This window comes from Dryas octopetala, chromosome 1 (assembly GCF_963921425.1).
Source record: "Dryas octopetala chromosome 1, drDryOcto1.1, whole genome shotgun sequence".
Taxonomy (NCBI): domain Eukaryota; kingdom Viridiplantae; phylum Streptophyta; class Magnoliopsida; order Rosales; family Rosaceae; genus Dryas; species Dryas octopetala.
In genome coordinates this window covers 32,502,251-32,527,521 of record NC_141366.1, presented here as the reverse complement: position 1 = coordinate 32,527,521, position 25,271 = coordinate 32,502,251, and the positions used below count along the sequence as shown (strand labels likewise).

General features: G+C 37.4%; 2 protein-coding genes and 2 pseudogenes across 3 annotated transcripts; all 4 read left to right on the top strand.

Annotated features, from left to right (window-relative positions):
- The first annotated feature begins 1,043 nt into the window (after positions 1-1,043).
- Positions 1,044-1,533, top strand: LOC147299859 (pectinesterase inhibitor-like; annotated as a pseudogene).
- A 5,380-nt stretch (positions 1,534-6,913) lies between these two features.
- Positions 6,914-8,362, top strand: LOC147299858 (succinate dehydrogenase assembly factor 1, mitochondrial pseudogene; annotated as a pseudogene). Its single transcript, XR_015119874.1, has 2 exons — positions 6,914-7,212; positions 7,731-8,362. The product of XR_015119874.1 is annotated as a succinate dehydrogenase assembly factor 1, mitochondrial pseudogene (transcript).
- A 5,326-nt stretch (positions 8,363-13,688) lies between these two features.
- Positions 13,689-15,841, top strand: LOC147299857 (uncharacterized). The gene has a single exon (XM_086229843.1). The coding sequence runs from the start codon at positions 13,866-13,868 to the stop codon at positions 15,828-15,830; it is 1,965 nt and encodes a 654-aa protein (XP_086085969.1). The 5' UTR covers positions 13,689-13,865; the 3' UTR covers positions 15,831-15,841.
- Positions 15,842-17,576: 1,735 nt separating this feature from the next.
- Positions 17,577-23,036, top strand: LOC147299856 (biotin synthase, mitochondrial-like). The gene is made up of 6 exons (XM_086248764.1): positions 17,577-17,907; positions 18,694-18,873; positions 20,481-20,587; positions 21,142-21,347; positions 21,762-21,901; positions 22,508-23,036. The coding sequence occupies exons 1-6, from the start codon at positions 17,704-17,706 to the stop codon at positions 22,814-22,816; spliced, it is 1,146 nt and encodes a 381-aa protein (XP_086104890.1). The 5' UTR covers positions 17,577-17,703; the 3' UTR covers positions 22,817-23,036.
- Positions 23,037-25,271: the final 2,235 nt, after the last annotated feature.

Here is a 25,271-nt window from a genome sequence, read left to right as displayed (position 1 = left end):
GGGATGAATGGATGATGAAGAATGATGAATTGCTGTCGCTGGCATAAGAATGCTGTTTGGCTCCAGAACCAGAAAAGTAGACTCCCTTACCGATAACTTTGCAAGCTGATGTGATTGTGAAGCCTCAACTGTAATTAGTGGCTGGCAGCTCACGTTTTCAGGTGCTGATCCCAACAATTTTCGACCGTTAAGGAAAAAAGAAAACAAATCATATTTTCTTGTGGTGGTAAACATATGCTCGGTGCTGTGTCTGTGTCCCTTTTACAAACTCCTCTTGAGATTAATTATCCCCTCTTTAGCATTGTTAGTAGTTGTAAGAATTTACTTAGCAGACAATGGACTTGTGTAGTGCAGCATGTGTTTCGTGAGCAGAACTGTGTGGCTGATGGGCTTGCTGGTCTTGGCCATGATTTGGATCTTGGATGTCATCTTTTTGTGACCCCCCCTCCCTCCATTGCTAATCTGGTGTTGGTTGATGGTCTGGGTCTTGGGAGACCCCGTTTAGTTAAGGGTTAGTTTGTTGTGTTCTTTGGGCTTTGGCCTGCCCTTTTACCAAAAAAAAAAAAAAAAACATATGCTCGGATAAACAAGTAGCCCAAGTTGGTCTTGATCTTGGTCTGCTTTAAGTTTAAGCGGGCTGCAACTCCATTTTGACCTAAAAGTGAAGAAGTATGCAAACATCAAATGAAATTTAAATTGAAGACTTTCTCCGACAAAGGAGATAGAGTTTGTATTAATTAAGCCATTAGTGAAGGGAGATCACATTCATAGACAAAGTGAGAGGGGCCTTGGATTCTCTAGGTGGCGGAAAATTTGATGAATGCCGAATGCTAAACAACCATTTACTCAAAATTTTATTAATTGGGGAATATATGGATCCTTAATTTGTCTCTATGCATCCATGCACGCCAAATTAGCAAGGATACCTCTTTTCTTGATTGGTTCATTCACAGCTTCTTTTTCCTTTTTTTTTTATGAGGATATATTGATTCACAACCACATGCATCGAAAATAAAGAAAATGGTGAAATATCACAATAATATTTTGTGTCTCTCCTTGTTCATCATCCCATTCCCAGCTGCGCTACTAGTACTGAGCAGCCAACTAGGCTTGTGGACGCCGTCTGTCACACAACTTCCAGTTACTCCTTCTGTGCGGAGTCTCTGTACAGGGACCCACGCACCCCAAATGCTGACCGCTATGTACTTGCTTACATCTCCTTCTGCTAAACAACCCAGCTGGCCGCCATAGCCGCCACCAACTACGGACATGTTTCCATGACTACAACGACGCCGTTTCTGCACTCCAAGTCGCCTACAACGACCTCAACTCCGAGACTTTCTCTGAGCTCGCTCATTTGGCAGGTGTTGCTTCTCTTGCTGCCGATCACTGCCAAGCTGCTTTTTTCAAGACTACTAATTCCACTCTCACTCTCACCACCATGAATCATGATTTGAAGGGTCTTTGCGAAATCTGTGTAGTTGTCTCTAAACTTTTCACTGGACTTGTTTTCTAAGATTATTTTTTTTTTTTCACTAGCATTATATATAGCATGTGTTTTCTGCTGCCTCAATAAGTGTTTTGTACTCTGCATTGACAAGGAGGATGTGTGACCGCAATTACTTTTTATTGAGCGCCGCTATATGCACACCATTTTTTTTGTCATTATATATCCTATTTTACTTTTTAATTTTTTGAATCTCTCTATACATCTTGAATATTTTCAAATAACCTCACCTACATAGAGAGAAAAAACTTAACAACCACCCGGACTTGCCGAAGGTGGCTCTCTCTCTCTCTCTCTCTCTCTCTCTCTCTCTCTCTCTCTCTCTCTTTTCGCAACCTTCTTGCCGGACGAAAAGGGAGGTCAACCGGTGTCGACCTTGCCACCTCCAGATAGGTCACTGGCCTTCATTTCTGTCCTTTATGATACATTTGGATGAAGTAGTTTGAAATTATTAAGGAATTCACAAATGACAGAATTTAAAACGATGAGATTTAAAATTCTAGAATATGTAAATTCTCTTGTTTGGATAACATGTAAACATAATGAAGTTTAAATACGGAATTTATGGTAATTTTAATTTTTGATGCATCAATTCAAAAGAGTGATGATGATGGTGGCAACAATAAAAATGATGTTTATGGTGAGTTGACCATATCGGTATGGGTGATCGCCCATAAGCGGTGGGAGAAATGGTGGCGGCTAAAATTGGGGTATTGGTGGTGGCGGTGGTGGTGGTGGTGGTGTCAGCAATGGTGGTGGTGGTGGTGGCAGCGATGATGATGATGGTGACGGTGGTGATGGTGGTGACGGTGATGGTGGTGGTGGTGGTGGTGGTGGCGGTCTCGGTGTTGGTGGTGTTGGTGGCGGCGGCAGCGGCAGCGACAGCGGGGGTGGTGGCGGGGGTGGCGAGGGCGGGGGTGTTAGTGGTGGTGACGTTGGTGGCAGTGGTGGTAGTGTCGACATGGTTGACACGACTTATTTTTCTTTTGTAAAAATTGGAATTTTGAAAATGACACCAATTTATGTGGAATTTAAAGTTGAAATTTACAGCCTTCAAATCCCAAGTTTTTTTCCACCTAGAATTTACAAAATTCTATATTTATTGACCCAAACAAGGAAATTAGAGTATGTAATTTCTTAAATGCTGAGTTTTATTTAAATTCCGAGTTTTTTTCCTCTATCCAAACACACCATTATGGTTTTGTCGTTTCAAAACATAGATGAAGGGAGTGTGTAGTGAGAGGGACATGGTTGTGCATATAGCAGCCTTTTTTTATTTTCATTTTACTATTTAGGAATTAAAGGATATCGATTCTCTATTATATGAATCTTATTTTTTACTAATTTAACTATTTAAGTATATATGAATCAATGAATGTGCTCAAAAAGTATTTTGAATTCATTTTTTCTTTTTGCTCACAATCTTCACTCTTGGAATGAATTCATAAGACATGTCTAAGATTTAAAATCAATTAAAAACAAGCAGATAATTTAAATCTTAATCTTTTGAAAATGGTATATTTTAGTTTTAAAAACAAGCAGATAATGTCACAGTTGAGGATACGACATTCAATTTGTTCCAATTAAGAATCTCAAACTTTTTGTTTCACTCAATTAAGGGTTTTCGGTCAAAAATACCAATTTTGAGGGGCAAAAATGTCTTTTTTCTTAAAAAATAAAACTAATTATTACGAAATAAAAATAATCATAAAAAAATATAAAAAAATCCACCCACCTTCCCCCACCCAGCCTCGCCCATCTCCTTTCTCTATGCCTCACTTTCTCTCTCATTTCTCTTTGCCTCACTTTCTCTCTCATCTCTCTCTGCCTCTCCTCTCTTTCTGTCTGTCTGCCCACCCAACTCCCCCCACCCCCTCCCTCCGAACCCCTAGCCCCGACCCACCTTCCCCCACCTTGCTCCAGCCTAGGCCATCCACACCCAGGCTCGACCCTCCCCACCCCCACCCTCACCTTCACCCTCACCCCCACCCCCACCCCTACCTCCTCCCTTCTCCGGTCAGCCCGTCCCTTACAACCTGCGACCCTCAACACTGTAAACCCCTTCCCCCGCACTAAATTCTTCCTCTCTCTTTCTCCCACTCTCTCTCTTCTCTTTCTTTGCAACCTAGAGGATATTTAGGGATTTGGGGAGCTGAAAAGTGTTGGCTCTCTCTCTTTGCGTCTCCAGAGGAGGTTGCTAGTGCGGAGGGTCACCGACGGTAGAGATTGCCGCTGACTAGAGAAGGGAGGAGGTGGGGGTGGAGAGGGTCGGCCCTAGAGTGGGAGGGTTTGTGGATTTTTTTCTTCAATAAATGATTATAAAGTCTAGTTTTGGGCTCTCACTACTTTTAAGACCCATGTCCTTTTTTTGTGTTTGAAGGAGGCCCAGTTTATACCAAACTGGTCCTCTCTTCCGTCTCCATCATTCTCCGTCTGTCACTCCGTCTCACAGATCTGAGGGATCACTTCATCTTGGCTCCAGCCTTAGTTTATACCAAACTGGTCCTCTCTTCCGTCTCCATCATTCTCCGTCTGTCACTCCGTCTCACAGATCTGAGGGATCACTTCATCTTGGCTCCAGCCTTACTGGTGGTGTTCTCGAACGCCTCCAAGCAGGTCTGCTGGTACGTGATGGTGCCGCTAAGCTAGATCTTGACGTCCGCCACGTAAGCGTCCATATTGGTAATGTCAAAAGTACCCAACTTCTCGAACAAGTAGGAGAGGTCGTTGATGGCGAACTCAAAGAGCTCCTTGCAGTTCTAGAGGGCCCGGAGGAGAAGTACTTGAATGCGTTTCTGGGATTTGGATCCAAAGAGACTCACTTCGTAGTCGAATTGACTTACAATTATGGAGTTTCTTCGTATGATATTGGGACTAGTTTTGGGCATTTCTCGATTGATACCCCCGATGTAAGTCTCAAGTCTCAAGTTTCAATAGGAATTGGAAATTTGGAGTTAGGTATTTGTTCTTGTTTTTGCTTATGCATTTAAATTTGGTTTTGAATTTCTAATAAATGGAGTTGTTGTTGTTGTTGTTGTTGTTGTAGGCTTACAAATTGGTTGAAGACATTCATGCCAAGGGAGGCAGTGTGACTGGTCCTGTTAAAGGTGGGAACAACGTCATTGCCTTTGGCAAAGACCCTGATGGTTACACATTTAAGCTCATTATGTAAGTGGGGCTATGATTGTTACTAACAAGCAGTATCAATATGTAAGTGGGGCTATGACAAGCAGTAACAATATGTAAGTGGGACTATGATTGTTACTATTTGTCAGTAACAATATATAAGTGGGGGCTATGATTGTTACTGCTTTTCAGTAACAATATATAAGTAGGTGTTATGGTTGTGTCGATAACAATATGTAAGTGAGACTTTGGTTGTATAATTGTATATGTAAGTAGGGCTATGATTTGTATAAGTTGCCTTGTTTATGGGTTTTTTTTGCACAGTGAGAAAATGAAAATAGCTACTGTTTGACAGTGGCAATAAATAATAATTGTCACTGTTGGTTTTTTTTTTTTTTTACAATGTAGAAATTAAACAAAAAAGTATGGCGTTAAAAAAAAAAAAAGCAGACAAAAAAAGTTACTGTACTGTAGCTGTTGGATTGTTAAAAAGTGAGCCGCTACAGTATTTCACTGTAGCAGTTGGGCCTTAAAACAGTCTATTTTATGAAATGGACTTAAAAAAAAAAGTTTCATTTAGTTTTATTTTATTTTATTTTTTATAATTTTTTAGGTAAAGAGATGTTTTTGCCCCCTTAAAATTGGTGTTTTTGACCAAAAACCTTTAATTGAGCTAAATAGAAAATTTGAAATCCTTAATTGGAACAAAGTGAATGTCACAGCCTCAACTGCGACAATAATAAGTATAGTATGAGTCATTTTGCTAAAATTATCCCTTTTATTATTATATGATGATTTTTGTGTTTCTTACTTTCTTTTAAGTAAAAGAATTCTTGAGTATTTATATTGAATGGCCGAACTCTAAATGATTATTTTTAATATGAAACCTGTGTTGTAGTTGATAATCCACAAGACCTAAACTTTTTGGAAAGTACATAATGAGGATGTCAATGTTTTTTGTTTGTTTGGTATGAAGGCGGGCCTAAGCCCGAGAAAGTGAGGATGTCAATGTTGAACACAAATGAGCTACTTAAAACCTGTTTATCACAATTATATGATTTGATGCAATTGCATTTGCTCCTTTTCCAAGAAAAAAAAAAGAAGAAAAAAGGATGCTATATATTATTTATCATGGACCATGAAAAAATCTGAATTGATTTTTCTTTTGTGTTTGCTCAGCTTCATTCTTTTTTTTTTTTTTTTTGGTACAGAGGTTCATTCTTCATATTAACTTCTAGGAATTTGATCCGTTTTGTATCTTCTCTGTTGTTTGTTTGGGATCGCTTTCACGTTTTAGACTTTAGAGGCATAAACGCGGTTCATCCAGTGAGATTTGGGTCTTTTGTGTTTTTTTTTTTTTTTTTAACAAACAGCTATTAAATAATAAGGGCTACTATTTGCGCATTCATAAATTTTTTTTGCACACCTTTCCTGAAAAAAAAAAAAATTAAAAAAAAAAGACCATTTGGCCCTCCCCTCACCCACACACCCCCTCCCCCGTACACACCCCATCCCCATCTCCCCCCCCATACACACCCCATCCATCCCCCCCCCCCCCCCCGGCACACACCCCACCGTCGAAGCCCACCCCCAACCTCCCAATCCTTCCTTTCCCTCCTCCTTGCATGCACCACCGCCTAAGCAGACAACCAAAAATTTAAAAAAAAAATTGCAACGGGTTCGGGGGACCAGTGCCGAACCCGCTGCAATTTTTTTGTTGGTGTGGGTGTGGGTGGCTGGCCAGTAAGGGGGGAGTGATGGCGGGCATCTCGGGAGTATTTTCTGACCAGTGGGGTGACTGGTAGTGGCCGGATGAGGGAGAGGGAAGGAGAGAGAGTGGGGCGGGCCGGGGCTGGGGTTGGGTTTCTGGGAGAGAGAAAGATGAGGGGATGAGGGTGTGGTGGTCGGTGGGGTAAGAGGGAAGGAGAGAGAGCGGGGTGGGCCGGGGCTGGGGTGGTCGACGAGTGGTTACTCACGGGGGTGGGGTGTGTGCCGGAGAGAGGAGAGATGGGGATGGGGTGTGTGGGTGAGGGGGTGTGTACGGGGGGGAGATGGGGATGGGGTGTGTGTGTGTGTTTTTTTTTTTCTGTTTAGGAAGGGTGTGTAAAAAAAAAAAAAAAATTGGGGTATAAGATTTTTTCCCTTGAGTTTTTTTTTTTCAGAAAGGATGTGAAAAAAAAAAAAAAAAAAAAAAAAGGGATGTGAATAGCAGCACTCTAAATAATTAGTGGTCCATATCAGGTCCTCGGTACAAGCAAGTCTCTCAAACCTCATAACTCAAATAATTCCCTTTGCGCATAACAAACAGAAGGCATCGTCTCTACTATTTCGCACAGAGACCATACGCGCGCGCGCGCGAGAGAGAGAAGAAGACTCACAGCTGCTGGTTGAAGGTTCCTTCTCAAGGTTTGGGTGGCGACACTCTCATAAATTGAAGCAATTTATAGAGAGTTTAAGTTTGGGGTAGAATGATAGATGGGATTCCTTTTGGATTGTCGGTAGACTGTGTATTAACAGACTCCACAATATGGGCTTCACCACAGACTCAACAGTATGTAGATGGGATGTAAGGTCTAAAGGTATGTCAGATTCTTCTTTTTCAATTATTGAGTTTTGATCATTTTATGTTATTTCATTGATTAGGTTTCTGAGTATCGGTGAATATCATTCGAATGTCGGGGATATCCGAAATTTGTAGAAAATATCGGCCATATCGGGGAAATATCGATATTGCCTAGTCCAGAAACCGGGCCGATATTTTGAACACTGTTCAAACCTTAGCACTTCAATATGAATATGAACCATGATATGTCGATGATCAATCTTACTATATATATAGTTTGTGTTTAAGTTATTTCTTGGATTCCAGGCTGTTTATTTCAAAAATGTGTTATGCAAAAAATGGCTTGGTATGTCAAATCCAACACTTCTAGATTGGTTTAAATTTTTGATTTCCTAATGCTTATATTGTTTGTATCTGGTCAATCAGCTTTTGATATTAGTTGTTGCATTTTTTGATAGGAAACCTCCTCTATTTAGTGGTAATTCATGTTCTATTTATAGCTTACGCAACATACTAATTTGTGTTCCTTTGCAGCATAAATAACAAAAGTAAAAGATTGCTGTAATTTTTGGAAGCGCTTTTCTGAAACAAATCTGGTGCCAAACATAAGAAGAAGATGCAATGGGAGCCTCTAGGGGACCAAGGCTTTCTGGGATGCAGAGACAAGTACTTAGTCTATACAGAGGGTTCTTGCGGGCAGCTCGTTCAAAATCTGCTGAAGATCGACACCAGATTGAATCACTTGTTTCAAATGAGTTCCGCCGTAATGCCAAGGAAGTAGATCGCAAAAATTTCCTTTACATTGAGTACTTACTTCGTCGTGGTAAGAAACAGCTTGATCAGCTCAATAGCCCCGATACCATTGGATTATCAGCCCTGAATGTCAGTTTCTCTCAAACAAAACATCCTGCACTTTGAAGTAAGAATTTCATTTATTCTTATTTATTTGTTGAGCTAAATTTTATTTGATACGTAATTTCAACAGATTAATGGGGGAAAAAGAAATATTTGGCTAACTTTCCTATGTTACTGTAAATTCTTAATGTATGCTATTTAGGAAATTCTAAATTGTGCAATTTATTGATTGTTGTTGTCCTCTAAGCAGTGAGTATTGATTATCTTCCAGAATTCAGATAATAATAATAGCTTACACTGAGTTTTCTAGTTCAACTCCTGGTCTTTGTGTTGTGTATTGTTGTTAGAAAATAAATAAGGACTAAAGAGTGATTTGATACAAGTTGTGAGGTGAAAGCCTGAAGATTGTGGGTTATCTGATGGGAATACAAAACAAATATACTTACGCAGACTATTATATTTCTATCAACCTAATTCAGATATGCACGTAATCACAAACTTGAAAAGTCAGGATAATGGTTGATTTTGTTGATTTGGTAATAAAGAGGAAGTTATACAAATTGATGCACTGGCACCGCCTTCCTTCATCCTCAAGGAGTTTCTTAATTAGCAGATTTATAGATGCACATTTGGAGAAGATTTGTATAATGAATAAGTATGACACTGCAGGGGGTTAATGTTGGGTGTGCATAAACTATTCATTTTGTGCATGGACTAAGAATTTGTGTTGTGGTACATTTATACACTTATTTTATACATAGTTCAATTTTGGTTTACGATTTTTTTTAAGTTTTGTTTTGGTCCACTAATTGTTCCACTTGTTCAATAAAAGTCATTTCTGAAATTTCAATTTTGGGGTTTATGACTTTAAATCATTTGGGTTGTATTTTCTTCAATTATAATGGAAGTATAAGTTATATTTCATCATTTCTTAGTCATAGGAACCAATTTGGAGTATTAGAATCTAAGAGAATTGAGGTTGGGTGAAGTTTGAAAAATCTGAATTTTTTTTAGGAAAAATTAGTAGTTTCGAATACCCTACTTTGGGGTCAATTATCTTAAGTTTTAGAACTCTAATTTAAATGATTTTTATATGGTTGTAAAGAAAAGATGTATAGCTTTAAAACAAGTATATGTTTGCTAAATTTGGGTGAGATTTGATAGGATAAAAGGCAGACCAAATTTGAGAAAACAAATCAGGACTTTTATTGAACAAGTAGAATAATTAGTGGACCAAAACAAAACTTAAAAAAGATCGTAAATTAAAATTGAATTAGGTATAAATAAGTGGATTAAATCTGTAATTTCTTTTGTCTTCTTGTTCAGATTTAAATTCTGACTATGGCTACGAATTGCTATATGTTCTTAAACCCTAAACTATTCATTTCATGCGTGGACTTAGAAACTGTTTTTTTTTTTTAATAATATTTATTTCAGTTGGAAAATTGGGTTGGTTCTTTTTATCAAGTTACATGGAGAATTTATGATATTTGGGAATGATTTTTTTTCACTTTACTTGCATGCATTTTACATTTGGGTTCTGAATCTCGTTTAAAAAGAAAATGACATTGAATTTTTTTTTCTTTTTTAATAAACAAGATGGATGTGATTTTAAAGAGATAATATATCATTCCAGTAGTGTGCTGAGCAAATTGAGTCTGAGTTGGACCTCAAACCGCCAATTGTGCTGGTTGTTGAGGAGATTAGCTAGCTTATGAAAGGATTCAAATTCGATGGATTGATAACATCATGTCATTATGTCACGTGATATTATAGTTATATACAATAATTTTTTTCAAATTCGAGGAAGAGAGAGATGTAGAGAGAAAATGTAGGAGAGGAGAGAGAGACGGGAAGGGGGAGAGGGGAGAGGGGAGAGGAGGGAGGAGGGAGGAGAGTGTGGTGTTGGGGTTTGAAATTTTATTTTTTATTTTCTAATTAAATTTTTATATAATATTTGAATTTTCAAATAACTTTTTTGTTATTTTTATCCACGTGGCATTTTACATAAGCAAAAAATAGGCCAATGTGGCCATGTCATCAAAACTAACAAATTGGTTGACTGGATTTATGAGAAATGGTAAAGCGGCACAACAATAAGTTGCAGCTAGTAACTTGGGTTGAAAAACGTTCCATGTGGTAATGTGACGTTCATGTACGTAATACTATAGATGACATGATAATATTTGGGGTAATGCTAGGAGGACCATGTCATTACACCACATTTGTGATACCATATGATGTGGCTGTGATACCATATGATATGGCTTACTAGCCATCTTTGATCTCTTCCCCTCTCTCTCTCTCTAGATTAAGGGTGGATAAGAAGTCAGATCATGTGGTACCACAAATATGGTATAATAACATGGTCCCTCTAGCATTACCCTAATACTTGAGCCAAATAAAAAAACAACAATGGACTTTATTGGAGGCATATTTAAGGGATTTTAGTTCCTAATCCATAGCCAATAACAAGTGCAAGCATCAATAGACAACAACCAAGAAATCTAATAATGCCAACAAATTCCAAATATTCTAGGTCAAGAGCAATCAAACCCAAATCAATAGCACTACCCAAGAAGCAAGCAAAAGAAAGAATACACCAAATTTAGCGTGGTTCACCCAGCCAATGTGACCAAACGAGTTACGTCCACAGGGTTGCTAGGGTTCCACTATAGATGAAGAAGAACAAGAGGAAGAATCCTCAAATTTAAGAGTCCACAAGTTTATCTCTCACTCACTAACTCTTAGGGATTACAAGATTTCTCACGCAAAATCTCTCAAAGTGTTTCCCTTTTTCTCTCCTTTCTCTTTTTACTATCTCTTTCTTTGAAAAGTTGGGTTTAGAATGCCCATAAGTTTCTATTTATACCTCATAGGACTTAAGGCTTATATTGGAGCAAAATGGGAACATTTGGAGGTCAAAAACACATCAGAAAAACAGGGGTTGCGACATGGGATCGATCCCAGAAAAAGTGGGATTGATCCCACTTTCACTTTCTACTAGAACACTCCTCTTTGTGAGATCGATCCCACAAAACCTTGCTGCATTTCATAGTTGATTAATCCTAATTCCTAAATATTCTTGGATAAATTGCACTTGCCAAAAAACATCAAAACCTCTTTGAAATTGGCTCCACACCTCAACAATCTCCCACTTGGAGACAATTCAACCATCACCCCACAGGGAGCTACTTTAAACCTATTTATCACAATGATATGATTTGATGCAATTGCATTTGCTCTTCTTTTCCAAGAAAAAAAAGGGTGCTATATTATTTTTCATGGACCATGAAAAAATATGATTTGATTTCTCTTTTGTTTGCTTCAACCAAGGCCGGTCCTGACTTTTGGAAGGCCTAGGGGCAACAATTTAAATTAGGCCCCTAATTTTAGTCGTAGAAAAAAAAAAAAACTTTTGTAAAACAATTGACAATTGACAACAGACAATTTGGAATCAATGCATTATAATACTTTCATTAACAAAAGGTCTTCTTCTAACATTTCTAGAAACAAAATCATCAATAATAGTTTCAAATTAGCTATGAGTCTATGACAAATTGACCAAAGAAAAATAGCAGCAACATCACACTCTTTCCATTAGCCACATCACACTAGCTTCAATAAAATCCAACCATCCAATTTAGTTAACACAACAATTTTTTAATTCATTATCATCTAATTCAGTTAACTTCTTTAAATTAAATAAGAACCCAAAAATACTTTCATATATTTTCAACTGTTCAAATCTATTATTTAATGAAGCAAGAACATTATCACTAAGGAGGAAGGATTGTAAAGCTTCCGCTTTCTTTGAGTAAAGAGAAGGATGAAGGGACATGCGTAAGTTTAAAGTTTTTAGACTTTTGATTTTTGAAATTTGAATCACATTAATTGAATCATTTGATTATTAACATTGGGCCTCCATGTAGTTCTTTCTACTCATATTGGATTTGGCCATTTGGGCCTCTGTAGGCACGTAGGCTTATAGCTTTGCTTTTCTTTTATTTTTTACAGCAGAAATTTTTTTTAAATAAATATATATAATATTAAAAAAATTTGTGGGCCCCCTTTGAAGATAGGCCCTAGGCGGTCGCACTCGGTGCCCCCCTTTAGGGCCCGGCAGTAGCTTTAGCTTCATTCTTTAGATCTACTTCTAGGAATTTGATCATTTTTGTAGCTTCAGCCTTTAGATCCATCCATTTGCTTGTTATTTTCTTTTTCTAGGTTTTGCTTTTTATTGAAACTTGGAGAGGGTCCAAGGGGGACGGGTCAACCCAAGCGATTTGTGAGGGTGATAAGGAGGTATAGGACGATGGAGAAGGAGAGGTAGATAGCGATGGCATGTTGGTCCATCAATAACATTGATGGGCGAGGATTAGATGGTGGAGGTTTTGGTGGTGATGAGGTTGCGTTGTCTCGTTGGTTGGGGACGGGAATGGCGGGGCCCTATAAACGGTTTGCTAGGGTGGTTCCGGTGACATTGTTCTGCGGGGATGGTCGGAAAAGGGAGGGAGGTTGGTGGAGGGTGTTGGGTTTGGGGGGGGGGGGGCGGAGGAGTTTTGGGGTTGCTGGGATCTTTTTTTTTTTTCTTCTTTTTTTATTTAATATATTTTTGTATTTTTATATAATTTTTATATAATTTTTTATTATTTTTTGTCCAATGATTATTTTTAAAAGTCAAGTCAATGTGTCACGTCATCCGACTAACGGCGGTAGCTTGTTGATACGATTTTGTAGTTGGTGTACTTTAATGAAAGTTTTTTAACATTAGGTATGAAGTTGAAAAACGAGGTATAGTTGATGTATATTTTTTTAATTAACCCAAAAAATAATACGAGGCCCACTAAAATATTTTAATATTACATAATAGTCAATGTGGATTTTGTTTTCCCTCAATGAGTTTTAAAATTTTATTCAACTTTAGTTAATAGGCTCAATCCACTTCTTGATATTATGCATTTTGGGCGTGAAATTCCAAGTCACCCTTGATTTGGTTTAGGATTTCGAATTGGGGTTCTGCCCAAAACCTAAAACCCAAATCTTAAGTCGTTTTGTTGCGAGATAGTTAAATACAAATCTGAATTTGCATGATAGTATATGTTTAATGATCTATTGTAATTATCTTTCGATTTTGGTTAATATTGATTAAAATGGAATTATGAAAAAAATGTATTGAAAAATTTGTTATTTTGAAAATTTTTATTGATTTATTTTGTACTCATTTTAATATTTGTAAATCCTAAACCCTAAAAGGTATAAATCAACAATTAACCATTTCCTATCATACGAGAGAAAGAGAGTCACAAAATTTTGGGTGTTAAATAAACTCAAGACATGAATCAAAAAACAAGCTAAGCTTATCGTATGACTGATTTGTCTAGTAAATTCTAGTATTATTTCCTCTGGTTTCTCTATTATTTTTCGAGTCTCACTATAACCTTCCGACAAGTTTAAGGTTATTTTTAGTTAGGTAATGAAAGTGAGTGAAGTGACTAAGTGAGGCAGTGAGCATATCCAGCAAAGTCAAAGAGAAGATTAAAACACACCATTTTATTGTCATTGCTTCAGCACGCAATTCCAAATTTCCAATAGCTCCTTGCGCAACAGCAGGAAGCATTTCATGAATTGAAAGTACCCAGCTAAGGCCAATAAGGTTGCTTGGATTACCTTCTCATTAAAATGCATCTGTCTTAGGGATATTGGGGACCAACTTCACATGATTGCTAATGCCTGCCACGTTGGGTTTTGCCATTTTGGAACCAGACCCGACCCACTTTAAAGAGGATTTGAATCCAGAAAAACAACAACATCATGTGCAATTCATCCTCTGTCTGCCGTCTCTATCTTTCAAACCTTCCCGCCATGCTCCAAACCATCCGACATTTCAATGCTTCTCCTCAACCAAAACCATATTTGAAATGGCTTAAAGCTTGTCTGAGTCCAACCCTGTCCAATATAGTTGATGCTAACAACGTATATAGCTCAAACTGTGATATAGTAAATCTCGGCCGCTACGGCAAAGTCAAAGAAGCAAGGAATCTGTTCGACCAAATGCCTCAACCGGACGCTGTCTCTTATGCTTCCATGATCAACATTTACTTAAAGAACCATGATCTTCCCAATGCAGAGAGGCTCTTTCAAACCATGCCCACAACTAGTATTGTTGCTGAATCTGCAATGATTAATGGCTACGTCAAGGCCGGCCTCATAGACAAGGCTCGAAACGTTTTTGATCACATGGAAAACAGAAATGTGTATTCTTGGACCAGTTTGATCTCTGGCTATTTCAGTTGCGGACAAGTTGAGGAGGCTCGCCGCCTTTTTGATAATATGCCTGTCAAAAATGTGGTCTCCTGGACTACTGTGATTCTGGGTTATGCTCGCAACAACATGATTGATGAAGCTCACCATGTTTTCAACCTTATGCCTGAAACTGAAAGGAACACTGTTTCGTGGACCATCATGATCAAAGCTTTTGTTGAGAATGATCGATTGGATGAGGCAATTCATTTCTTCAATAATATGCCACAACGGAACCTATATTCTTGGAATATCATCATCTCAGGTTATCTTGACGCAAATAGAGTAAGTGAAGCCATTGAACTCTTCAATTCAATGCTGCAGAAGAACACAATATCTTGGACAACTATGGTTACAGGTCTGGCACATAACAAGATGACTCAACTTGCAAGGGAGTACTTTGATCGGATGCCTAACAAAGATGTAGCTGCGTGGAATGCTATGATCACATCTTACGGTGACCAAGGCCTCATGGCAGAAGCTCGTGAGCTATTCAGTTTGATGCAGGAAAGGAATATTGTTACTTGGAACGTGATGATTGATGGTTATGCCAAAAGTGGGTGCAAGGGCGAAGCCCTAAAGCACCTAATTCTCATGCTTCGATTTTGCTTTAGGCCCAATGGAACTACCTTCACTAGCGTACTGAGCTCATGTGAGGGCATGATGGAGCTCATGCAAGCTCATGCACTGGTCATATCTCATGGGTTTGAGCATAATACATTAGTTACGAATGGTCTTGTTACTATGTATTCCAGAAATGGGGATGTTACCTCTGCTAGGCTTGTTTTTGAGGGTCTTGGGGCTAAGGATGCGGTATCATGGAATGCAATGATATTAGCATATTCAACTCATGGATATGGTCACCATGCATTGCAGGTCTTTGCACACATGCTAAGATCAGGAGCCAAGCCAGATGAGATTACTTTTGTTGGAGTCTTATCAGCTTGTAGTCATGCTGGTCTTGTCAACAAAGGGCAAAGGCTTTTTAATTCAATGACTCGTGCTTGTGATTTAGAACCAAATGCCCAGCACTACTCCTGCCTTGTAGACATGTTAGGGCGAGCAGGATTAGTGGATGAGGCTACAGAGGTGGTACGCAAAATGCCTGCGAATTGTGAGCAGGATGCTGCTGTTTTAGGGGCATTGCTTGGTGCATTTAGGTTGCATGGAGATGTTAGAATGGCAAATTGTATAGGAAAGGAGCTACTAGAGTTAGAGCCAACTAGCTCAGGGGGGTATGTACTCTTAGCTAATGTGTATGCTGCACATGGGAAGTGGGATGAATTTGCTCAAGTAAGAAAGAAGATGAAGGAGAGCAAAGTGAAGAAAGTTCCTGGTTTTAGTCAAATTGAAGTGAAGGGCAGGAATCATGTATTTTTTGTCGGGGACAGATCTCATCTTCAGGCTGCTGAGATTTATGGACTGCTACAAGGTCTAGAAGCTCCTACCACAAATGTGGGAGATGAGGTACTCTAAGAGGAGCTCATCTTTCTTCACATCTGCCGTCACCACTCACCCCGTAAGTAAATATTAATTTTGTCAAACCATATTTATAAATTGAAAGAATGAATATCAGGAAATTAAGTTGAAAAGTACAATATATATATATATATATATTTGAGCCTTTTCGTGTGGTTAATTATCAATTAATATTTGATTTTTTCAATTTTCGTCTTTGAGTTTTGATTCATGTCTCAATTCAGTACTTGAACTCTAATTTGTCCCAATTCAGTTTCTAAATTAATCTTTTGAGTCTAATAAGGAAAAAATCAAACTTCAGTTAAAAATTTTTTGTATCTTGATTCATACTAACATTCACAGCTCTATTTGATGAGTAACATGTTAGATTTCTATAACTCTAAGATAAAATGCATAAAACTCAACTGACAATTTTAACGGAAGTTTGATTTTGTTCTTGTTAGTATGCCACGTAGGAGGTTAACGGCTCCTAGATGGAATAGTTGACGGAGGTATGCGGGTGTCAAAAATGATAGTTGAGGTACTTCTGAGCAATTTTTTTTTATTAAAGTACTTAATTGAAATGAAGTATATACTTGAAATACCTCCATGTAATTTGTTCAAATTTAAACCTCAAATTTAAACCTCTAAGAATAAAGAACCATATCTCTAAATATTCTCTTAAAAGAGAATTTTATCTTTAAAATAAAAGAAACTAAAAAGCTAATAAACATAAATAAAAAATAAAATAAAAAGAACCAAGAACCAAGAACAACGAATGAACTCCCCCCACAAACAGATGAAAGATGACACCTAAGAATGTCATGGCAGATGCAAATTCACAGCCATCTCTTCATTACCGTCGTCGTACCTCTGCTGGCTGCGGTTGTTCCACACGACACGACCAATGGCAGCAACGATCTCCAAGTGTTATTCCAAGCCGCAAAAAGACCATTGGTCTACAGACACCGGCGGATGCACAGCACCACCAGCGACCCAAACGCCCTCCTCTGCCCTAATAGTCACCATCGCTCCACCGACCACACTGGAAAAGCCAATGAACTTGGAAAGCCAGATCTGTATGACCTAAATACTACGACGGCCGCCAGACACCCATAAACCCACAACACGCGCACGACCTGACACCGTCTCTGCCATTTTCTAGAACGACGGTCCCCATCCATCGGCGACACTGGTGGTACCATTTGAGGCTCTTGCCACAACGTCGTCGAGTCAATTCTCTTAGGGGTGGATCAAATCTACCATTGAGAGAGAGATGGGGATGGACTTGAATGCTTGGACGAGGGAGGAGGGGTTGCTGGGGGCTAGCTCTTTTAAAAAAAAAAAAAAATTATTTGATTCTTTTTCTTTATTTTTATAAGTTTTAATTTTTTTTTAAATTTTAAATTTATTTTTTAAATTTTTATTGATTTTTTATTACTTTACATCCATGTGGCTATTATTACTTATTAGAAGCCATGTCATGCTTATAGGTGCGTTAGTGTATGCCACGTCACTGTCACATTAATAGATAATGGCAGTTTCAACGGAAAATGTAACGAGGTATAAAATTGATATGAAATAAAAGTTAAGATATAAAAATACAACTTTTTAAAATTAATGTATCAAGTTGAAAAACGAAATATAATTTACTCTTTTTTTTTTTTTTTGACCAATTTACTCTTTTTTTTTTTAAGTCACAACACCTAATATATTAGTTGAGTACTTGAGTTTTGTCCTTTTTTTGTTAGTTGTTTGGCATTTCACTCTTGCACTCTTGTTCTGTCTCTCTTTCTCCGCCCAGCCTCTCTCTCTCTCTCTCTGCATCTTCCCGGAAAAAGCTTGGTTTTGGTTTTTGCCGACAAGAATAAAAAAGGAAAACAGTGAAGAGATGTTTCCCATTAGGTCCGTATTGCGTGGGCAGCCAAGACGGTCGTCGGTGGTTGTTTTGCATTCTTCATTTTATAGCTCTTTATCATCTGCAGCTGCAATTCAAGCTGAGAGAACCATCAGAGAAGGTCCTCGAAATGACTGGACCCGTGACGAGATCAAGCAAGTCTATGCCTCTCCTGTTCTCGATCTCCTTTTCCATGGAGTCAGTGCCCCCCCTCTTTCTCTCTTTATCTTACTTTTTCTTTCATTTGGAAAACTCTTGCTATGCACTGTTTGATTGCCTGGAAAATGATGCTGATGGTCATATTCCATTACATTTTCTTTTATGTTTGTTGCTAAGAAAACTGAAAGTCATTAACAAATTTAAAAGAAATAGAAAAAAAAAAAAATTCAAGTTGTACACTTTGTGCAGTTATATGACTAGTTCAGCTCAACTTAGACTTGCATTTGTATAAATAAGGCCCAACTGAGCCGATTAGACCTAACGGTATTGGTTTCTTCGTGGCCAAATTGGGTCACATACTATTTGCGGTGTAGTAGAATTTCTTGTTTGATTAAATAACGCATTTTTATGGCATGTATGCATTTTTCATTTTCATAATGCGTTGTTAGTTTATGGGTACATAAATTTTTTTTGTTTTAGTTCATAGGTTTTGCTTACTCTAATTTTCGACGAACTTGGTAATGCCTTTGGCCTGTGTTTCAATAAGACTTTGTGAGCATGCCAAGTGTTCAGTCACCATAACCTTTGCTCTAGTTTACTTTGAAACTCTTGTCCTTGATATGCTTGCAATATTACTGTTAAATCTGAGAAGTTCCTCTCCTTCGTATGGAAGCAGTATTACACTGTTCAATGTGTGGAGTGGTTTTAAATTATATTTATATTGTAAGCAATTCTTTTTTTATTTCTTCAGATTCTGTCTTGAATTCTTTTTTTATTTCATTATATCACCGCCATATTATAAACGTCAATCTCATGCTTTTTCAGGCTCAAGTTCACAGAAAAGCTCATAACTTTAGGGAAGTGCAGCAGTGTACTCTCCTCTCTATCAAGACTGGTGGGTGTAGCGAGGATTGTTCATATTGTCCTCAATCCTCCAGGTATGACACAGGACTAAAGGCACAGAAGCTTATGACAAAAGAGGATGTTATACAGGCAGCAAAAAAGGTCAATTTCTTTATCTTGTAACCTTGCATTGTATTTAAGAGCTAAGATTATTATTAAGTATCCATAAGAAATTACAACTCTTGTCATGCTTGAATGGGAATGTATGTTCTAAATGCATTACTATAAGATTGCATTTGTTCAACCTACAATAACTAGCCTTACTGTTTCTTTGTTAAATATAGGCATATTTTCTTCTTGAATAGGAAACTTAAGGACTGGAGCTGAAGTTGCAGAACTGTTGATGCAATTGGTGATAAATAGAAACATCATCCTTGAATATTCTAAGATGTAATACTAGGTGGTTTGATTATCAAAAGCGTATAAAGAATATGAAAGGACCGTAAGGTGGAAAGATGTCTGTCAGAAAAGCAATTTCGGAATTTTCTAAAGTTCTTTAAACAGTACAATATCTTAGTCTACCAAAGTGATTGAAACATGCATCATGACAATAACATGGTAGGAATTTGATGGTCTTGCATGAATTGTCATAAGTGAGGTATTGCAATTAGAGGAAGGTCAAGGGGATCAATCTCAAGTACAAAAAATGGAAGCATGCAGTTTGTGTGTTAATCCTCCTATCGATGAAGTCTCTCACCGATGAGGTTTCCTGGATAACAATGAAATAGCAAGTGCTCAAGGGTCCTAGATTTTTTGTTATGTACATTGGTTCTTGATGTGCAATAAAACTAAATTTTCATTGTGAGTTCTAGAGTGTTGTTAATAACATAGCCCTTGATAACTAACAGCCTACCCTTGGAAGCCAAGAGAGTGAGCCAAAAGGTGGACTGGCTCCTCCTCCCTCATCAAGTGAGAGAGCATTTTCATAAGAGAATCTTGGTGTAACTCGTATTGCGAGAGATATTTTAGACATTTAAGTTCAGTTCTGCATTTGGGTTGCAATCAACAAGAGAGTTTTGTTTACCCTCTCTGGTTGGATCTAAATGCTTTCAATGACCCATTCTAGTGGTGATTCTCTCTTTGTTATGCCACTGCAAATTTAATTTGTTCTTATAGTCGAATCATGAATCTCTTGGTCTTTCTTTTTAATATATTTTTCTATTCATAGATGATTGATTATTTCACATGATTATCTGATCTTTGCATCACAGAGATTATGTCCCTACAACTCTAATTTTTGTTATATGAGAGGTTTTCTGCTTGAAACTTGTATGTCTCTTTGAAAGAATCAACTATGCTGCATGCACCAGAGCATGTTCATTATACCTTTGATGACCAATTTACACACCACCCTTGTTATTTTGCGGTTTACTATAATATGAACTCTTGATAGTGGATTTTCTCTCTTTTTAATTTATTATTCTAAATATAAATCATGATGATACCTCTCATTTAATTTTCAATTGCTTGACTTCTGCTGTTTGAGTACTATTTTGTTAGCGGCAGACATTTTATAGAGAGAAACAAGATTGGGCCTTACTGATTTTATAACATAAAATTGGCTCAAGTTGTCCAAGCTTTTATTTAATTTACATCTGCAAAAATTAATTGAACAGCACTATTTATGATTCCTGCAAATGAATTGATTACATTCACACTTTGAAGTCAATAATGTCCTAATCTTTTGAACATATTTCATTATTTGGTAGGCAAAAGAGGCTGGTAGCACACGTTTTTGCATGGGTGCTGCATGGAGGGATACAGTAGGAAGAAAGACAAACTTTAATCAGATCCTTGAATATGTAACAGAAATAAGGTAATAAAGCATCATATAATGCATGCACTTAGCAGTTGGGAAGGAGAGGGTTTTTATTTAATACAAAACATGAATTTCATTAAACGCATAAGACTTTGGATCATTTTTTTTTTTTTTTCTGTATTAGATCTCAAGGTCATTAGTTTTTAATTAATCCATTGATTAGTGAAAGAAATTGAGAAGCCAAGAAAGAGGCTTGTTCATCTCTCTTCTACCTAAACTTGGATAAAATGCGTACATTTCTTACTTTGTAGTTGTCAAATGAAACAGCTGGAAGGTCAAATGCATTACAGTCCTCAAGGCAATGTGATATAAGCTTCATAATGGTATATCACGGTCCAGGACTGCATCTACATATTTCAGAAGAGGGTAATAAAGTGCATTACATTGAGTTGAAAGTCATGTGAGAGTAATAATATGATATAAGTGTAGGATGGTAATGTGGGGGCCCCATCTGAGTATTGTTGATCATACAATCTTTACGTTATCATCTAACTGTGTGACTTATTTTTGCTTCATACAATGGTAACTTATGTTGATGTCTCATGTTCTAGGGGTATGGGAATGGAGGTCTGCTGCACCTTAGGCATGCTAGAAAAGCAACAAGCTTTAAAACTCAAAGAAGCAGGCCTGACAGCTTATAATCACAATCTTGACACCTCAAGGGAATATTACCCGAACGTCATCACCACGAGGACCTATGATGAGCGCTTGGAAACTATTAAGTTTGTCCGGGATGCAGGAATTAATGTCTGTTCAGGTACTCTGATTTTACTTTTGAGTATGATCACATGCATCTGTTGTAGCAAGTCAATAGTTATCTAGCCTGATTTAACAAAAGTGGAAAGAATTAGTCTATACTCTATTGTCATATATGGTTACATACTACATTCTTATGCATGCTATGCTCCCTGTAGTGTTGTTTATCCTTAATATCCTAAATTATATGTTAGTTTCTAAGAACAATCCAAACAGTGGAAACAGATGCTTGGACTGTCTTCCCTTACATGCTGCGGATTTATATTTGTGTGGCCGTCAAAGTGTTCTCAAGCCAATTTTAAGTTTCTATACGTTAAATGTTCATCATCATCATTTTCAAATGTATTCTATAAACGAGGATACAAAATATAGATATTTACTTGTATGGTAACACTTATTATTATTTTTTTAATAGGAGGAATAATAGGGCTTGGAGAAGCAGAGGAGGATCGAGTTGGTTTGTTGCATACATTATCAACACTCCCAACTCACCCAGAAAGCGTTCCCATCAATGCGCTGGTTTCAGTGAAAGGCACACCTCTTCAAGATCAAAAGGTTAGTCTGCATTTGTTCAACTCTACACTTTGAAAGCATAGGTTGTAAAAATAATTGCACATGCTATAATATGGACCTCTGTTGAGATGTTATATAATAGAATAGCTATTTTTTTAATTTTTTTTCCCTCCAGTTGAGATGTTGAAATCATAATTAACTAGGCAATCAAAAGATGCAAGACTATGTGACAGAAATCTGAAAAGCAGGCTTTGAAATACAGCCTATATTGGGAACACTATAAGGATAATTAGTTTGGAGAAAGCTGTTCAAAAAGAGAAAAAAAAAAAAAAAGGTCAATGGAATTGTGCGAGTATCCCTCTGACCAAGAGAAGAAGAAAGTCATATGAAGTTTTAAATTTTACTTCACTCTGTTATGGATATTATTGATATTGGGCAGTACTTGACATTATTGATAAAATGTGTTTAGGTTCACAATAGATCATCACTTTAACAATGGCAATTATGTCACTTGATGCTTCAAAAATTTCACTTTAATCCCAACTTCTAGAGCCACCAATCATCATGGAAATTGCATTCACAAAATTCTACCGATGTTCCAGGACTTCTGCAGCTTAACAGAATTCATGTTGCTACATCTTTGTTCAGCCAGTTGAAATATGGGAGATGATACGAATGATTGGTACTGCACGTATCGTCATGCCAAAAGCAATGGTCAGATTATCAGCTGGCAGAGTTCGGTTCTCAATGGCTGAGCAGGCTTTGTGCTTTCTTGCCGGGGCAAATTCAATATTCGCCGGTGAGAAGCTGTTGACTACTCCTAACAATGATTTTGATGCCGATCAACTCATGTTCAAGGTGCTTGGTCTGACTCCAAAACCTCCCAGCTTCCAAGATGAACCAGCAAAGGCATATGAGGCTGAGGCTTGTGAGGATGCTGTTTCCGTTTCAGGCTGAAATTGCTATACAAAGTGAATGTTGGTCTGTAATTTCCTACCTTTTTTAGCTTTAAGCTTCAAGAAGTGCGCTCAAACAAATTCAGTTAAAAAATAATAATAATAAAATTTATCTAGTGGATGTATTGGATGGTAACTCTATGCTCAATAAAACACATCAGAGAACTCCATGACGTAATCAAACACTGGTTCAAACCTGCAGTTCTCAGTCTCTTTTATAATTGTGATACCCTGATACCCAGTAAGATTTCATGGAGTAAACTAGAAATAAATAAATAAAAGCAACCATTGAGATCAGAATCAATAGATACAATATACTTGTAGCTCTGATAAGTTCTTGTATAAGTTAATACCGACTTAAGATTAACTGAGCACATCAATCCAATCCAATGTTTGCTCCAGCCGTCTTCTGTAAGTGTAAGGTCCTCAACAAGCTGGTTCGAGTGTTCGCCTTCGAGTTCAATATCAATTGGTTATAATTTATTTAGAGTCCATTAATATAAAGGTACTGGCATCTAATTTTAGTAACCAAAACCACCTAAAACATCATTCTTCCCTTGCGGACCAACGACCACAAACTCATTCTTTATTTGCGGACACCACACCACCACTAGATCCCAAAATACCATCCGAAAATAGACATAACAAAAACATAACATGCAGACATCTTCCAAAATACCAACATCAACGCATCACCAAAAAACAGAAACTGAAACTGCAAGTCCGCAACTCCAATAAACTGCAGTTTCAACTCTAATAAATTGCAGTTTCTGCAGTTTCAGTTCACTTACAGTTCCAGAAACTGCAGTTTCTGCAGTTTCAGTTCACTTGCAGTTCCAGAAACTGCAGAAAGTTCACTTGTAATTCCAGAAACTGCAGTTTCAGTTCATTGTAAACTGCATAAACTGCAGTTTTTTATGCAGTTTCAGTTCACTTGCAGTTCTAGAAACTGCAGAAAGTTCACTTGTAATTCTAGAAACTGCAGTTTCAGTTCACTGTAAACTGCATAAACTGCAGTTTTTTTATGCAGTTTCAGTTCACTTGCAGTTCCAAAAACTGCAGAAAACTGCAGTTCCAGAAACTGCAGAAAAATGCAGAAAACTGCAGATAACTGCAGTTTCAGAAACTGAACTAAACATCTGCAGTTTCAGAAACTGAACTAAACAAAAAAAATCAAGAACCTAAACATAATTGGGGAAGGGGCTCATGCAGATCGGGAAATCTGAGCTCTCGATCTTGCGACGTCGTCCAGATCGAGCTCTCTTCTCTCTCTCTTCGCGACTTTTCAGACTTCTCTTTCTCTCGGATTGAAAAATCAGCTAGCTTATAACCACATCCATATGGAAAACCACCTACCTTAAACTTCGCGCTCAATCATCTTCGTCGGAGATCGATGAAGAAGATGGATGAGTTTGGGTGTGGGTGTGGGTGTGGTTGAGTTTGGATGTGAGTGTGGGTGTGTGAATGCAAGTCTATGTGAGCTATAGAGTGTAAATACGGGTTGTCAAAATTTTTTTTTAATGGTGAACAGTAGCACATTTTTTCCATTATTAGCATAGATATCAATTTTAAAACAGGGTTAATAAATTGACTAATACCAATTGGTACCAACTCAAAGTGACCTGATTGTTAATAAAACTAACCTGATTGTTATATATTAACAATAATGGTATTAGAAGTTAAAAACCATAGCAAAGATGTAGTAATGAGTAATTATTTTATTTATTTATTTATTTATTTTATGCATTTTAAGATTAACGTCTATGAGAAACGAATCACAGACACACAACATCGAGACTAAATTCCTTCCTTCTATACTACTTAGAAATTAGTTAACATTTTGTTCTATCTTGAAAATTGATAGAATTCATCGTTGGGCTTATAACTTCAGGGATAGAGCATTTTAACCTCACCCCCACAATCAATGTTTGACCCTTCCCTTTTTCTTTTTGTTTGGGTCTAAAAACTCTTCCCTTTTACCTCCTAACAAAATTGATAGAATTCATCCATGTCTTGGTTCATATTTGTTCTGATGCATATATAAACTTTTTGTTGGTGTGGTGTCTCGGCCTCACATACTCTGACATCGAGCCCAAAGCAAATGTAAAAGGAAAGGGCCCATTGTCTCCTTATAAAAGGACCTCATCTCCTCTCAACAAATGATCATCTATCCTCACTCTTTACTATTACTCTATCGATGTCAATTTACCCCTCAATCATTATAGTTAAAACAGATTTCAACTGGAGTATGTATGTGATCTTACGAGCATCAATACTTTTCATAATTTTTCCAAGCGCATCTGGGTGGGCTTTAGACTAGCTAAGATACAAGTATCTGCAAAATTAGTGTGAAAAACGTTTTCAGTCCCTTTGTTTTACTTCGAAAATAAATTTAGTCCTTTTGTTTTATGTCATTTGCAATATGAAGTTAACAATTCAAGATTTCAATTTTTGTT

Bases quoted from the DNA above. Each gene is read 5' to 3' on its own strand.
- LOC147299857 (XM_086229843.1), top strand. From the start codon at position 13,866: ATGTGCAATTCATCCTCTGTCTGCCGTCTCTATCTTTCAAACCTTCCC.
- LOC147299856 (XM_086248764.1), top strand. From the start codon at position 17,704: ATGTTTCCCATTAGGTCCGTATTGCGTGGGCAGCCAAGACGGTCGTCG. The intron at 21,348-21,761 runs GTACTCTGATTT...TTTTTTTAATAG, and splicing joins AGGAATTAATGTCTGTTCAG to GAGGAATAATAGGGCTTGGA. The intron at 21,902-22,507 runs GTTAGTCTGCAT...ATCTTTGTTCAG, and splicing joins CACCTCTTCAAGATCAAAAG to CCAGTTGAAATATGGGAGAT.